The 15,253-nt window shown below is 44.1% G+C and overlaps 2 protein-coding genes across 2 annotated transcripts in view; one reads left to right on the top strand and one right to left on the bottom strand.

Annotated features, from left to right (window-relative positions):
• e2f4 (E2F transcription factor 4) overlaps positions 1-13,603 on the bottom strand; it is a 45,444-nt gene extending 31,841 nt beyond the window's left edge. The window contains exon 1 of the mRNA XM_043707324.1: positions 13,362-13,603. Within this exon, the coding sequence (XP_043563259.1) occupies positions 13,362-13,439 (78 nt within the window). The 5' untranslated portion in view covers positions 13,440-13,603. The remainder of the gene's footprint in view (positions 1-13,361) is intronic.
• Positions 13,604-13,716: 113 nt separating this feature from the next.
• LOC122558637 (basic proline-rich protein-like) overlaps positions 13,717-15,253 on the top strand; it is a 22,382-nt gene continuing 20,845 nt past the window's right edge. Inside the window, exon 1 of the mRNA XM_043707435.1 lies at positions 13,717-13,776. Coding sequence (XP_043563370.1) covers positions 13,717-13,776 — 60 coding nt within the window. The remainder of the gene's footprint in view (positions 13,777-15,253) is intronic.

The raw sequence follows: 15,253 nt of genomic DNA, 5'->3' as shown, positions 1-15,253 counted from the left end.
TGCACCACCCTCTGTGTGAAAAAGCTGCCCCTTAGGTCTCTTTTATATCTTTCCCCTCTCACCCTAAATCTATGCCCTCTACTTCTGGATTCCCTGAACCCAGGGAAAGGACTTTGTCTATTTACCCACCGCACAAACATTTGACACATCTACAAACTTTGATGCTGCTCTGTCGATTCCGGAATCCCAGACATGTTGTGAAAGTGGCAAAGAGCCGCAATGTCGGTGGTGGTCTGTGTGGGGCACTTTCTGCCACTCTGAGTGATCACAATGTCCCTGTCGGCTTGTTATCCATTCTGCGACTTGTTCCCTTTACTGCACGTTCTCTGAACCTCCTTCAGCTTCACGAACACTAAGTTTTAGGAAAATTGGACTCTTCTCAGTTCCACCTTCCATCCTACCTTGTGCACAGCCCACTCAGGGCCACCCACAGAAGCCTGGTCTGTCTGGAACCAACAAGTGATTGCCTCAGTCCCAGCCTTAAAGGCAAATTAATGGGCTGCCCATGACAGCCGCCAGACATGGTGGTGTCAAGGCCAATCACACGTCTGGGCAGAGTTAACTAATCTCAGCCTGGGGAGGGTAGCAGTTGACCTCAGTGCTGGTCATCTGTATTCAGGGATCCATTAACATGTGGGCCATGGGTTTGCAAACAGCCTGGGTGGATGAGTAGACTGTCAATCTGAAATCAAGACGAGAATGATCACCGGGCTGAGGTCTGAGAGGACAGCAAGTGCCCATATGAAAGCCAACCCAGCTGATAGGGCCTACACAAAAAAAAAGGGCAGAGCCATACCAGACCCCACCAGGCATAATTGCACGTGGCTGAGATTCAAGATTCTCCACACATCTCCTTCCTCCCACCAGCCCAACCAGAAGAGGTTGAGAAGTCGTGAGTGATATCATTGGGTAACTTTTTGACCTTTGAGTGAAAAGGTTATGAGCTCAAGTTCCAGTCTCCCTGTCACCTAGCCAACATTTATCGAACAACGACCATCAGATTGGTGGAAAGATCATGAACCAAATGGCCCAGGTTCAAAGGGAATTAGCAAATCAGACAAGGGGGACATGAGGAAAATCTTTCTGCACAGTCAGTGGTTAGGGTCCGGATGGAATGTCTGAGGCTGTGGTGGAGGCAAGTTCAATCAAGGCACTTAAAGGGGAACTGGATCATTTTCAGGAAAGAATAAATATGCAGGGCTACTGTGAATAAGCAGCAAAGTAGGATGAAGTGAATATAAAGTGTCAGTACGAATATGATGGGCAGAGTGTCCTTGCTTTAGGTAAAAGTGTAGGGAAATTCAATAACAGAACAAACTGAAAGGCTTTGTATATTAATGAATGAAGCATTTGAAATAAGATAGATGGACTGACAGTGCAAATTGAGGTAAATGGATATGATCTCATAGCCATTAGGGAAACATGGTTACAAGGAACTTAACATTCAGGGACATTTCACCTTTCCAAGAGAAAGGAGGAATGGAAAAGGTGATGTTGTAGTGTATTGATAAGAAATGAAATGAGGACCATTGTGAGCGATGACCTAGGCTCAGAAGATGTAGAGGCAAAAACAGCAAGGGAAAGAATGTTGGCAGGAGCAGTGTACAGATCCAAGCAGTAGCCACTCTGTGGGAAAGCCTATACATCAACGAATAACATCAGCATGTAGAAAGAACAAAGTTACGATTATGGCTGACTTTAATCTTCATGTTGATTGGGTTAATCAAATTGGAAAGGGCAACCAAAACAACAAATTCATAGACCGCAACAGGGGTAGTTTCCAAGAGCAATATGTCATGGAGCCAACCAGGGAGCAGGCTATCTTGGATCCGGTAATGGGTAATGAGGTAAGTTTAATAAACGACCTTAGAATAAAAGATATCCTAGGATGCAGTAATCATAACACGATGGAATTTAATATTCAGTTTGAGAGTGAGAAACTTGGTTTGGAAACAACTGTTGAACTTAAATAAGATGAATTACAATAAAATAATAATGGAGTTGGCTGAAGTGAAATGGGTGGATAGAATAGCAGGATTAACAGCAGGCAACCAGTAGCAGACATTTAAGAAGGTGTTTCCTGACGCTCAGCAAAAATACATCCCAGTAAGGAGGAAAGGTTCTAAGAGAGGGTTAAACCAACAATTGCTAATCAGAGAAGTTAAAAGTTGAAAGGGAAAGCATCCAAGGAGGTCAAAGTCAGTGACAGCCCTGGATACTTAAATAAATTGAGAATACAGCAATTGAGGATTAAAATGATAACAGAGACAGAACATAAATGATGAAAGCAAACTAACAAAGAATATAAAAACTGACAATAAGCATTTATTTGAATATAAAAACGAAGAGAGGTGTCAAAGTGAACGTGGGCTCCTTAGGAAATGAATCTGGACAGGCAGCTTCGGGGAACTAGGAAATGGCAGGAATTAATGCATCAGTCATTATGTTGGAAGATACTCTGAACGTTCTATTAATACTAAAGAATACAGGGGAGGTATAAAGTACGATCACCATCACGAGAGAAGTAGTATTAGACAAACTAATGGGGCCTAAAGGCAGATAAGCCTCCGGCCCTGTTGGGTTGTATCTGAGGATCCTTAATAAGGTAGCTAGAGAGGTAGTGGATGCATCGACTGTATCTTTCCAAAAAATCCTTGGATCCTGGAGAATTATCGGAGCATTAGAAAACTGCTAATGTGCCACTCCTATTCAAAAAAGTTGGAGGGGGAAGATTGAGAAAATGCAGATAACTACAGACTGATTAGCCTAACATCTATTGTTGGAAAGGTAGTGGGATCAAATATCAAGGAAGTAATAGCAGAACATTTGGAAAATCTTATTTCAATCTCGCAGAGTCAGCATGGCTTCATGAAAGGGGGATTCTGACTAATACATCAGTTTTTTTAAGACGTCTCAACCAGAGTGGATAGAGGGGAACCAGTAGATGTGTTGTATTTGGACTTCCAGAAAGCAATCAATAAAGGTACCACACAAAAGGTTAGGTCATAAGATAAGAGCCCACGATGTTAATATATTGGCATGGATACAGAATTGGCTCATGAGCAGGAAATGGCTAGTGGGGATACGGGGCTCCATTTCCAGTTGGCAACGTGTGCAGTAAGGTTCCACAGGGATCAGTGTTGGGACAGTAACTGTTTACCTACATTAATGAGAAAGGAAGCAAATACTCTTGAAGCCAAATTTGCAGATGACACAAAACCAAGTGGACAGGCAGGGTTGAGATGGGGGGATTCAAACTGTTTACATGGAGATATTGATAGGTTAAGTAAGTGGGCAAAAAGTTGGCAAATGGAATATAATGTGGAAAAATGCAAAGGTGTTCATTTTGAAAGAGAGAACAAAAGAACAGTGTATGATTTAAACAGAGAAAAACTGCAAAAAAGCTGCAACACAATGGACTTGTACATAAAGCACAGAAAGCTAGCACACAGGTGCAGCAGGTACTCTGGAAGGCAAATGGACTGTTGATCCTTATTTCAAAGGGTTTGGAATATAAGAGAAGGGAGGTTGTACTGCTGGTGAGACCAGATCTGGAGTACTGAGCAGTTTTGGTCCTTTTAAAAGCTACCATTTCACTGGTGACAGTTCAGGAAAGGTTCACTAAAATGATTCCAGGTACGGAGGGATTGTCTTATGATCAAAGACGAAACAGATTGAGACTCTACTCACTGTAGTTTAGAAGACAACAATCTCACTGAAACCTCTAGGATTCTTAAGGGACTTGACAGGGTCAATGATGAGAGGGTGTTTCCCTCTCATGGGAGTGTCTAGGACCCAAAAGCACAGTCTCAGAATAAAGGGGCACCAATTTAAGACTCATGAGGAGTAATTTCTTCACTCAGAGGGTTGAGTGTCTTTGGAACTGCTTGCACCCAGAGCCGTGGGGGGCAGAGTCCTCGTGTATATTTGACGCTGAGATAGATATGTTCTTGAGTCGGGGAATCAAGGGTTATGGGGAAAAAGTAGGAAAGTGGACATGAGGAATGTTGGATCGGCCATGACCCTTGTTAAAGGTAGGGCAGGGTCAAGGGGCTGAATGGCCTACTCCTGCTCCTATTTTTTACAGTCTTATGTACCTGGTAGATAGCATATTGTTTGCTGTGTGTAAGTAGTTCTGAACTAAACAAAGAACTGGGAAGTTGACAAGGAGCTCTGGTGAACTGGGGGCTCTTGACATAACTGTATTTGCTCCAAATGATTTTACAGTGGATGGAAAACACCTGCTGTAAATCCCCACCCACCTGCCAAAACAGAAGCTCAAATAAGCATCAGAAACTGACAAGAAACAAAACAGCGAAGAAAGCAGAAAGCGACTTGACTCCACTGCTTGGGGAAAATCCCAGACACCATCTGGGTCAAAAAAGGAGTGAAATGAGTGTAAGCCTCTTTCACTGCTCCTGCCGCAATATTCACAGGCTTCATCGGAGTTAACAGAAGGCTGCTGCAGACTGACAGGCTGGTGCGACAGGAGACCAGGCACTAAATGGCAGACGGATGTCTCAAAATGGCAGACAGAAGGAGAAACACACCAGCTCCATCAGCCTCTAGGATGGGTCGGACCTCTACCATCCATCCGTTCCTCTAGTATGTTGACAAGATTGTTGACTGAGAAAGCTTGTTGGACATCAATTAGTCGCCAAGTTTCCTAAATTACAACAGTAACCACACTTCAGAAGCACTTGACCGGTTGGTAGAGTGTTTTGGGATGTCCTGAGACCATGTAAAAGGTGGTACATAAATGCAAGCTCATTCATCTCAACGTGACATGACATGGTGCAGTCACTGACTGCTCTATCAAGGAAACATTCACCTCCTTTAATTCCAGGAGTGCAAGTTAGCTGAAGCCTTCTCCCCTACCCTGGGGCACCACATTTTCCATAACATTCTCGCCCTCAAAAGCTGACCACATGACTCTACTGAAACAACAGCATAAGCAGGGAATCACTGTGCTCTTCATGTTTATTCTCTACTTCACATTCAGACCAAGCTGCAGAATCAAACTGAAGCACATAAGAAGCCATTCAGCCAATTGTATCTCTGTCAGCTCTATCAAGGAGCCATTCTACAAGTCACATTCTACTGGCCTTTCCCCATAGACATAATTTCTGTTTGTGTTTCCAATTTACAGCATCTGCTATTCTTTTGGTTTTTAGCTCCCCTCTAGTTTTTTTTTAAAACTACACCTTAAATCTGTATCCCCTCTGACTATCAACCCTCCTGTCATTAGAAACAGTTGCTTCTCATTTATTGTCAAAACCCCTCAGAATTTTAGGCATCTCTGTGAAATCTCCCTTTAACCTTTTCTGCTTTAAGTTTAATCTCATGTTCTACAGTCTTCCCACATTACTAGAATTATACCACAGATGTGGGAAATCAATTACTCTCCTCTGCAGCATTTCCGAGGGCTTGAAATTCTCCCCAACATGTGGTGCCCAGAATTAGCCAGAATACTTCAACTGGTGCCAAACCAGTCAGTTTAACTTCCTTCTTTTTGAACTCTACTAATAAAGCCATGTGCTTTGCAAAGCTCGTAACTGTGAAACAGTTCAGGAGCTTTAAGATTTCTGAGATGGAGACTCAATGCGTTTAATCGGACAAGCAACACCACACTGCACCTCTATAGTTTTGTCCGGCTGAGGAAGCAGTTGTTGCTCAAGGTTGAGGTGAAATGTCCATTGAGCAGCTTCAGCTAGTTCAGTTGAGAATGGTTGTAACCTCATTAGGACTGTATCTCTCAGGACAGGAGTTCAGTGTACGGGCGACGAGTCACATCTACACTGGGCCCAAGTCGCAAATGGTTGAGGGTGACTCAGATTTTGAATGGGAGGTTCAAAATCTGGGACTTCACTGATCTGATCAGATACCAGGATGCAACTGATGACGTTTATAGTCAATCAGAAGATGTAGGCTGTATTAGGTTGTAGGGTGCAGAGTGTGATCCAGCTTGTGTTACAGGGCGTGCAGTTTTTTTTGCACTGTTCTGGATCAGTGGGAATGCTTCTTTAGCTGTCAGCCAGTGGTTTTCATTGAAGGAGATGCTGGGCGATTTAATTTTGCTGGTGCAGAAAGCCACCCAAAATAGGTTGATCTTGGTAAGATAGCTAGTTGTTTGCAACTCAGAGGAAACATCAGGGGGAGCTAAAGTCGACCTCAATGTCAGCTGCTCTGCCTCAGGCAGAATCTCAATGTAACTGGCAGCAATGCCTGCTGAATGCATGTGGACACCAGACAGGCAAAGGGGCCTTCCGTGCTTTTATGTTCACAAATACAGACCTCTCACTGGCATCATCTGTCCACACATACACACAACCACAGAGATTGGTCACTGCTCCCAAATGTCAGTGAAAAGGACTGCAGAATACAAAAGGATCTGCTCTAACCAGGAGGACTGGCTCACAAAACAATGTCGGTTCCAAAAGAGTTCACACCTCCTTTCCAAATATTAATGTCAACTGGTCTGGTCTGGATAGTTACAACAGTTGATGATAGTTTCATTATCACCATGACAGACTACTTTTTCAATTCTAGAGTTATTCATTGAATTTAAATTCTGCCAGCTGCTGTGCTTTTACCAGATGACCAGCTTCAGCCTCATACCTGATAGCCCAATGCCATCATGTTCGGGCCACCATCTCCTTCCTCCAGTACCCCTTCCTTCTCAGCAGACCTTGTCCAGATAAATCCCTCACCTGATACCCTACACTCCTAGCCCCCCACCATGGGTCCAGGCCCCTCCAGCAACAGGCCCATCCCCAGGGCCCAGTCGTTCCAGTGTTATCTCCCTGGGGCTCCAGCGCCTCCTCCTCAGAATCCAGCACGTTGTCATAACATGCTGAAACTTTGAGGGACGTCTGGGTTTGTCTTGTATCATAGTCAGTATAGCTTTGTCCACTTGACAGTAAGTACATCACCTGTTACTTGAGTGTAAGGCACTGCTGTAACATGGTGTAATGCAGACCTTTGTATCACAGGCCCATTTTTGACACAAAATCCTCCAGTCTGCAAAGATTACAAACACAGTCACGCACTTTAAAAGCAACATTAAAAAATCAGCTATTTAATTCTTTGGCTGATTTTACAAAGTACTTACTTTATTCAATTATTTTGGAGGCTGTGGCCTGGAAACTGTTGGGAGGTACACACATTATTGATTCTGATGGAATCATAGCTGGATCAAGCATCGGCTTTGAAAATGTGGTCTCACCTATAACATGGCCCAGGTATGCATGTCTGGGAGCTAGTTACAACAGGGATTCCAGTGTACTGTGAAATTAACATTCAAAAATACAAACTTCCCAATGAACTGTGTTAGTTCGCTGTCAAAAGACAGCGCTTTATATTTAGGCCCGGTGTCGGATTTTCCACACTGCCTCCACACAAAGTAATGGCTCTTTCTTTCTGCGGAATAGGAAGCATTTTTAAAGCAGTGCCTGCACTGCACCATACAAATTAAAAGTTGGAGAAGACCACTTGGCCCAGAGCCTGGTCTGCGATTCAATAAGATCGTGGCTGATCTGATTACTCCACATTTCCCACAGGTTTCTGATAACATTTCACCCCTCCCCCTCACCCTACCCACTGCTTATCAATATTTTGGACACAAAAATATTCAAGGGTTCGGCTTCCACTGCATTTTAAGGAAGAGAACTCCAAAGACTCACCTCAGGAAAAAGAACTCATCTGTCTGAAATGGGAGACCCCTTATATTGAAACAGTGAGCCTTGGTTCTAGATTCTACTGCTACAAGAGGAAACATCCTTTCCATGTTCATCCTGTCAAGATCCCACAGGATGGTCTAAGTTTCAATCAATTCACCCCTGATACTTCTAAACTCCGGTGGATATAATAAACCTCATCTGTCCAACCTTTCCTCAGGAAGCAACCTGTACATTCTTGGTATTGGTCTGGTAAATCTTTCTTGAACTGCTGCCAGCACCTTTCCATCCATCCTTCAATAAGTGAGCAGTTTTACTGATATTGTCTTACCCTTTCTAAGTGATTTCTCTGCTTTTCGATTCAATTCCCTTTTCTATAAGCGAAAGCATTGATTAGCTTTGCTGTACCTGCAAACTAACCCTTTACAATTCATGCACAAGGACAGCCAGATCCCTCTGCTACTCTGAGGCACTGAAATCTTCGGTCTGCTCCTTTTTAAATAAATTCTTCCTGTCTGATTTATCCCCCTCAGCGGGGCACCATCCCTAGAGGCGTGGCATTCAACATTTGGCTTCCCTAGCCCTTTGGTATTTGGCTCTTCACAGACTGCTCCCCATTCCCTGCATCCTGAAGATTTGACAGGTTACTTCTGGACCACCTAGCAATGTGCCAAGTACAAGGAACCCCTTTCAGGGGAAGATGCTGGCAGAGTAGGATTTCAACTCAGTGAGTCCTCACACTGGGAATGATACTTCTACTGAGGTCTTCCTAGCCAGCACTAAAACAGGATAGAGACTTTTTTTTATAAATAGCAGCCTGTCACTACACAGAAAGAATCACCTTCCCAGCAAATGGCTGGGTTTGAACTCTGCTCCCAAAGCAGGTGAAAAGTCACTTTAATTTCAGCTTTTGCAATTTGAATCTTCCTTTCCTTTTTTAAAAATACTTTGTAGGTTAAAACTCACAACACCAGGTTATAGTCCAACAGGTTTATTGGTAAGTAATAGCTTATGGAGTGCTGCTCCTTCATCAGGTAGCTGATGAAGGCTCAGCGCTCCGAAAGCTTGTGCTTCCCAATAAACCTGCTGGACTATAACCTGGTGTTGTGTGAGTTTTAACTTTGTCCACCCCAGTCTAACACTGGCTCCTCCACATCATGGCTACCTTTAAAAAATATGGCACTGCCAACAATGGGGTTCATGTCACTGGATTATTTAACCAGAAGGTCTGGGGACTTGTGCTCAAAAATTCAATTGATAAATCTGGAGTTGAAAGCCATTCTCGGTCACGGTGATGATGAAACTATTATCCACTGACACAAAAAAATCACGCATTTTTATTAGGGGGACGAAATCTGCTGTCTTCATCTTTTCTGGCCTAGATGCAAAATATAGTTGATTCTTAACTACACCCTTAAATGGCCAGTGATGTCCACCTCTCATGCAAGGCTAAAATTTCTACTGGGCACATTGCTGGAGTATCCCAATGGAAAATTCTTCTTGTAAAAGAACCACAAGATCCTTAGTTTTCTGCCTTGTCCCCCACTACCTTCTGAAGCAAAAGAACAACCTATCCTAGCTCAGATGTTACAGCAGTCGGCAACAGGGCCAGATCGCTGGCTATTTATTTCCACAGTCAAACGGAACAGGTTGACAACAATCTCTTTAGCAAGGAATGAATCACTACCACAGCAGATCTCCATCCAGTAACTATATGCATTAAAACTTCACCTAATGAAAGCACATCAGAAGAGAAATGAGACTCTCTGCCGAAACACTGGTCTCTATGTCATAACAAATTACTGTTTTGAATAGAATCTCTCTCTCTCTTTTAGAATATCATACTTATATATAAGTGATGATTTTTGGAGTGGAGTTACTTATGTAGGCATCATTTTGCAAGCAGAGAAAAGACAGCCAGTGAGTGGTTAGTCAATTTGCTAGTATAGGGAGGAATTCCAAACGATTTATCTTGGTATACTGAGCAAGAGTCTCACACATCCGCTCAAATGACTAACAAAGATAGGCAAGGTTTTGGGTCCAAAACTCACCTAAGGGATGGCAACCTCTGGCAGTATTGCACAAGAGCACCTATAGCGCAGGCCTCTGGGACAGAGCTTCATCAAAAGCTAAAAGGTAGTTACAATACCAGCAACTAGCCAACAATATAGAAAATTGCCAGGTATGTCTTGCTTAGAAAAAACAAGCAGGACAAATCCAACCTGGCCGATCACTGTTATAGCAATCTACTATTGATTATCAGAGTGAAGGAAGGAGTCAAAGATGTTATTAAATAGCACTTACAAAGAAATAACCTGCTCACTGATGCTCAGTTTGAGTTCCACCAAGGTCATTCAGTTCCTGACCTCACATCAGCAAACATGAGCAAAAGAGTGAAAGAGCTAAACTCGAGGGGAGGAGAGAGTAATCACAATCATATAGAATCCCTACAGTGTGGGAACAGGCCCTTCGGCCCATCAAGTCCACACCGATCTTCCAAAGAGTAACCCACCCTAACCTGGTCCATTACCTTATTATCCTATATTTACCCCTGATTAATGCACCTAACCTACACATCCCTGGACACTAAGGACAATTTAGCATGGCCAATTTACCTAACCTGCACATCTTTGGGTTGTGGGAGGAAACCCATGCAGACACGGGGAGAGTGTGGAAACTCCACACAGACAGTCGCCCGAGGCTGGAATCGAACCCAAGTCCCTGGCGCTGTGAGGCAACAGTGCTAACCACTGAGCACCGCTCCACTTTTGAAATCACCTTTGACATCAAGGCAGCATTTGATAGAGTGTGGTATCAAGGAGGTCTAGTAAGACTGGAGACAATGGGAATCAGAGGGAATCTCACTGGTTGGAGACACACCTTGCACAAAGCAAGATAGCTATGGTTGGCTTAGCCAAAGGACATCACTGCAGGAGTTGCTTAGGTAGTGTCCCTGGTCTAACCATATTCAGTTGTTTCTGTGACCTCACTTCTGACCTCCATGATGAAGGGATGTTCAAAAATGATGGCACAATGTTCAGCACCGTTTGTGACACCTCAGATACTGAAGCAATCTGTATCCACATACTTCTCAAACCTGGACAACATTCAGGCCTGGGCTGCTAAGTGGCAAGTAACAGTCATGCCAGACAGCATCAAGCAATGACCATTTCCAATAAAGAAAAATGGATTGCTGCCCCTTGATATTCAATGGCATTACCATCATTGAATCCATTATTCCCACTGACCCTAATCCTGGGTGTTTCTACTGATCAGAAATTGAACTGAAGCAGCCAGATAAACACAATGCAGGTTAGTGTCAGCAACTAACTCACCTAAGTGAATATTCCCCCCAGTGCCTGTCCACCACTTACAAAACACTATTCAGGACTGTGATAATACTCTTCACTTTTCTTAGATGATTGCAGCTCCAACAAAACTCAAGGAGCCAGATATCCTTCAAGACAATAATATATCCAGTTGTCTGACACCCAAACCACCATCTTCAAAATTCATCCCCTTCACTAACAATGTATAGTCCCAGCAGGGTGTACCATTCACAAGCTGCACTGCAGTAACTCACCAAGCCTCCTCCAACTGCACTTTTCAAACCTGTGATCTCTTACACTTAGAAAAGAGAGAGCAGCTGACACAAAGGAACACCACAATCTTCAAGCTTCCCTCAAGATGTATGCTATCCTGTTTTGGAAAATCACTGTTCCTTCATCATCATTGGGCCAAAATCCTGGAACTCTCTTTTTAACGAGATTGCGGGTGCCCCGATGGTAGCAGTTTAAGGTGGCAGCTCACCACCACCTTCTCTAGGACAATAATCACTGGCAGAGCCAGTGACACCCACATCCCATCAACAAATATGATAAAACAAATTACCCCAAATGAGTCTGGACAACAGAAGGAAATGGGGTTCTGAGTTTGTGCACCAAGAAGTTTTATAAAACAGATGTTATTGGGCACAATAAGTAAGTAAAACTTGAAAGATTCAGACAGCACAGATCACCAGATGGTCTCTGTGCTCCCCTCTGACTCAGGTAGCCAATCCTCATGCCTGACAGTGTCAGCAGCATTATGATCAAGGGAAAAGCTCACAGCACAAAACTGCACATGGAGGGCAGAACAATGCTGGCCTGGAACTGCAAGTGCCAAGATTTTCAACGTCGCTCCAGAATGGAGCAGCCTGCTCAGGCAAAATCCACCAACCAGGATTATCAATGGAAGATTTTTAAGGCATCCCATCTGCACTCCTATGAGATACATTATCAGAGCTGTGCTGGTTGTGGGGAGGAACTGGAGTAAAAGTACTGGAAAACGGTGAGGACTAAGGCAGCTGACAGCTCCGACACTGCTCACCCACTTCCATATTGCACACTGCCTTGTCCACGCAAGGAGTGGTCTGCTCTCCCCCAAGGACATTAACGAAATAGATAGGATTTTAGCAACAATCACAGGTTTGCAGGTACTTTGATCAGAAAACTGCCACAGTCGTAACCTGCATCTTGGGCTAGAAAGAGAAGACAATTGTCTTAATGATAAAGTCCTGGGGAGTGTTGCCAAACATAGAGAGCTTGGGGTGCAGGTTCATAATTCCTTGAAAGTAGTCAAAAGGTAGACAGGACAGTGAAGAAGGCATTTGATTTGCTTGCCTTTATTCGCCAGTGCAGTGAATATAGGGTTTGGGAGGTCATATTGCAGCTGTACAGGACATTTGTTAGGACACTTTTGGAATACTGCATTCAATTCTGGTATCCCTCCTGTAGGAAAGATGTTGTGAAACTTGAATGGGTTCAGAAAAGATTTACAAGGATGTTGCCGGGGTGTAGGATTTGATCTAGAGGGAGAGGCTGAATAGGCTGGGCTGTTTTCCCTGAAACATTGGATGATCTTATTAAAGTTTATAAAATCATGAGGGACATGGATAAGGTGAATAACCAAGGTCTTTTCCTCAGGATAGGAGAGCTCACAACTAAAGTGAATAGTTTAATGTGAGAGAGGGAAGATTTAAAAGGGACCTAAGGGGCAACCTTTTCACGCAGACAGTGGTGCATGTATGGAATGAACTGTCAGAGGAAGTGATGGAGGCTGGTACAATTACAACATTTAAAAGGCATCTGGATGGGTATACGAACAGGAAGGGTTTAAGAGGGACATCAGCCAAATGGGACGAGATTAATTTGGACAGAAGGGTCTGTCTTCATGCTGTACAACTCTGTGATCAAATAGGCATCTGATTAGGAAAGGTTTAGAAGGATGTGGGCCAAATGCTAGCAAATGGGACGAAGTCAGATTGGGATGTCTGGTCAGCGTGGGCGAGTTGGACTGAAGGATCTATTTCTGTGTCTTATGACTCTGACTCCAAATCACCCAAGATTCCTGCCTACATTCAGCCACGTACTAGTTCACTCTCATGTGTGCCCAAAACTTCAGCCCTTGTTCTTGAACATATAAGAATCTTATGGCAAGTCAGAGAGAGGAGAGAGAGTCCTTCTACATATCCTCACATAATCAACATGTATTGTGCTGCAAAATCATGATGGATAGGTGGATACCCACTGAGCCCTAACCCGATCGTCAATCAGAAAACGATATCAGGAAATATAAACTGCTGAACAAACTGCCATACTGTACTGTTGAGCAAAAGGCTGTGAGCAGGCAAGAATTTTCCGCTACCTCATTCAGGGGTTGCGCCAGCCACAGAGAGCCACATGGGAGGGAACAGGAAGTAAACATAGCAGGGAGATCGGACATCAATAAGCAGCTTACTCAAAGAAATTCCACCTCTGCAAAGAAAAAAATGCCGTGCTGAAGCAATTACAGAAATCCTACACTGCAGATAATTCACCTTTAATTAAGGGGTTCAGGATGTTAACAGGAGTTACAATGGATTCTAAGGGTCAAAGGTGAAGGAATGCTCAGGATATCATGAATGGATTGAGCTATTCTGCGTCCTGTGAACCCATGACACCCCTTAATACTCCTTCACCTTTGACCCCACAAGGCCATTTTCACTTCCTGTTGGGACATTATGAATGGAACAAAGCTTCCTCGCTGGAGGGAGGACTGCAACAGAGCACGAGTTACATCTGTAATGTTCCACTGCTCAGTAGAGAGGACGTGGAGATATGGCTGCTTCCTTTAGTATTCCAGAGGGGGCACACAGTGCCAACCTACCTACATTTAACAGCTGAAATCTATACAAATATGTCTTACTGAGGATGACACAGAGAGGCTGTCAGTAACAAGAGCTTTGTGACACCAGTGAGACACCCAGGAAGATAGAGGTGGGGGTGGAACCTGGGGCTTTATATTGACAGATTCTCCAAACTGACGACCAAAACTCAACAAAGTCTCCATCCACCCCAGCCTCCAGGAATGATTGACAGGGGAAATCCCCAATCAGCTACACTCTGTCCACGAGCAATGTTCTCCCTCGATGTAGCCATGCCATTTTGTCACTCCATCACCTTCAGAACAGAATCCTTCCACATACCCCACTGACCTGTTTCCCTACTTCTAAAAATGGAATGTCATTCACCCCAATGGGATGGTGCGAGATGGGTTATTGAACTGAGGGGAATCAGAGCACAATTAGATGCTGACAGGGCAGCCTAGGAATCGAAGGATCACAGCACCACACTGGCAGCCTCACAGCAGCAAGTGAAGCTCTGACTGGCCAAAACCACAAACCCACAACCAAAATCCAGGCCCAAGAAGAGGACAAGAGGTCACAGGTGGCACTGGACTGGCCCAGTCACAGTGTCTTTAACTAAGTGACCAGGGACAGTCGAACAGCAGTCTAAATCAAGAAGGCCTTAACAGATTCATATCTTCTCCAAGATAACAACCATGGGAACGTTCTGCTGACAATGGGGTTCTCCTCCCACCATTTTCCTGAGCTGTCCCCAAGATCTGTCTTTTGCCACAGCCACCCTATGCAAAGTTAACACAAGGTAGTAATTGTTATCTGTCAGTCCAGACTTTCAGCAAGCTGGTTGATGGGGTGAGCAGCGTTTTAGACATGCATGTCTGAATGAGATCTCTTCCACGTGTCCTCTCTCACAGGACACCCTGATCAGTGATAGAAGCAGCTACTTCACCACTGTCCGAACAGAGATGCAGTGCCTCAGCACAGATCAAGGAACTGAACCCCTGACCTCTGGTAAACTGTGTGTGGCACTGAACAATGCAACTAGCAACTGAACCAGAGTAACCACGTGCGTGTGTGTGCTGTTGAACAGATTCCAACATTGTCTTGGAGTTTGCTAAAAAGCAAAGGAAAACTAAGGTCTACCTGTGTGACCTGAGGAACAGTTATTACCCAGAAAGTTTCAGCAGTGACTCAGTGTGAATGATCCCAGTAGCCACAGTAATGAGTTCAGCAACAGGACATCCCCACGCTGGATAGGACTCCTCTCTCTTTCAGTACAATGTTATGTACTGTAAAAGATAACATTCACCCTTACTGCCAGTAGTGGAGGCACAGCAGGGTTGGCAAGAGGGGTGGGAGGGAAGAGGACAGGGAGTAGTGGGGTGTTGGGGATGAGGGGGAAGTGGGGGGGGTG

The sequence above is a fragment of the Chiloscyllium plagiosum genome, chromosome 17 (genome assembly GCF_004010195.1).
Source record: "Chiloscyllium plagiosum isolate BGI_BamShark_2017 chromosome 17, ASM401019v2, whole genome shotgun sequence".
Classification (NCBI taxonomy): Eukaryota; Metazoa; Chordata; class Chondrichthyes; order Orectolobiformes; family Hemiscylliidae; genus Chiloscyllium; species Chiloscyllium plagiosum.
This window is presented reverse-complemented; position numbering and strand designations above follow the sequence as displayed.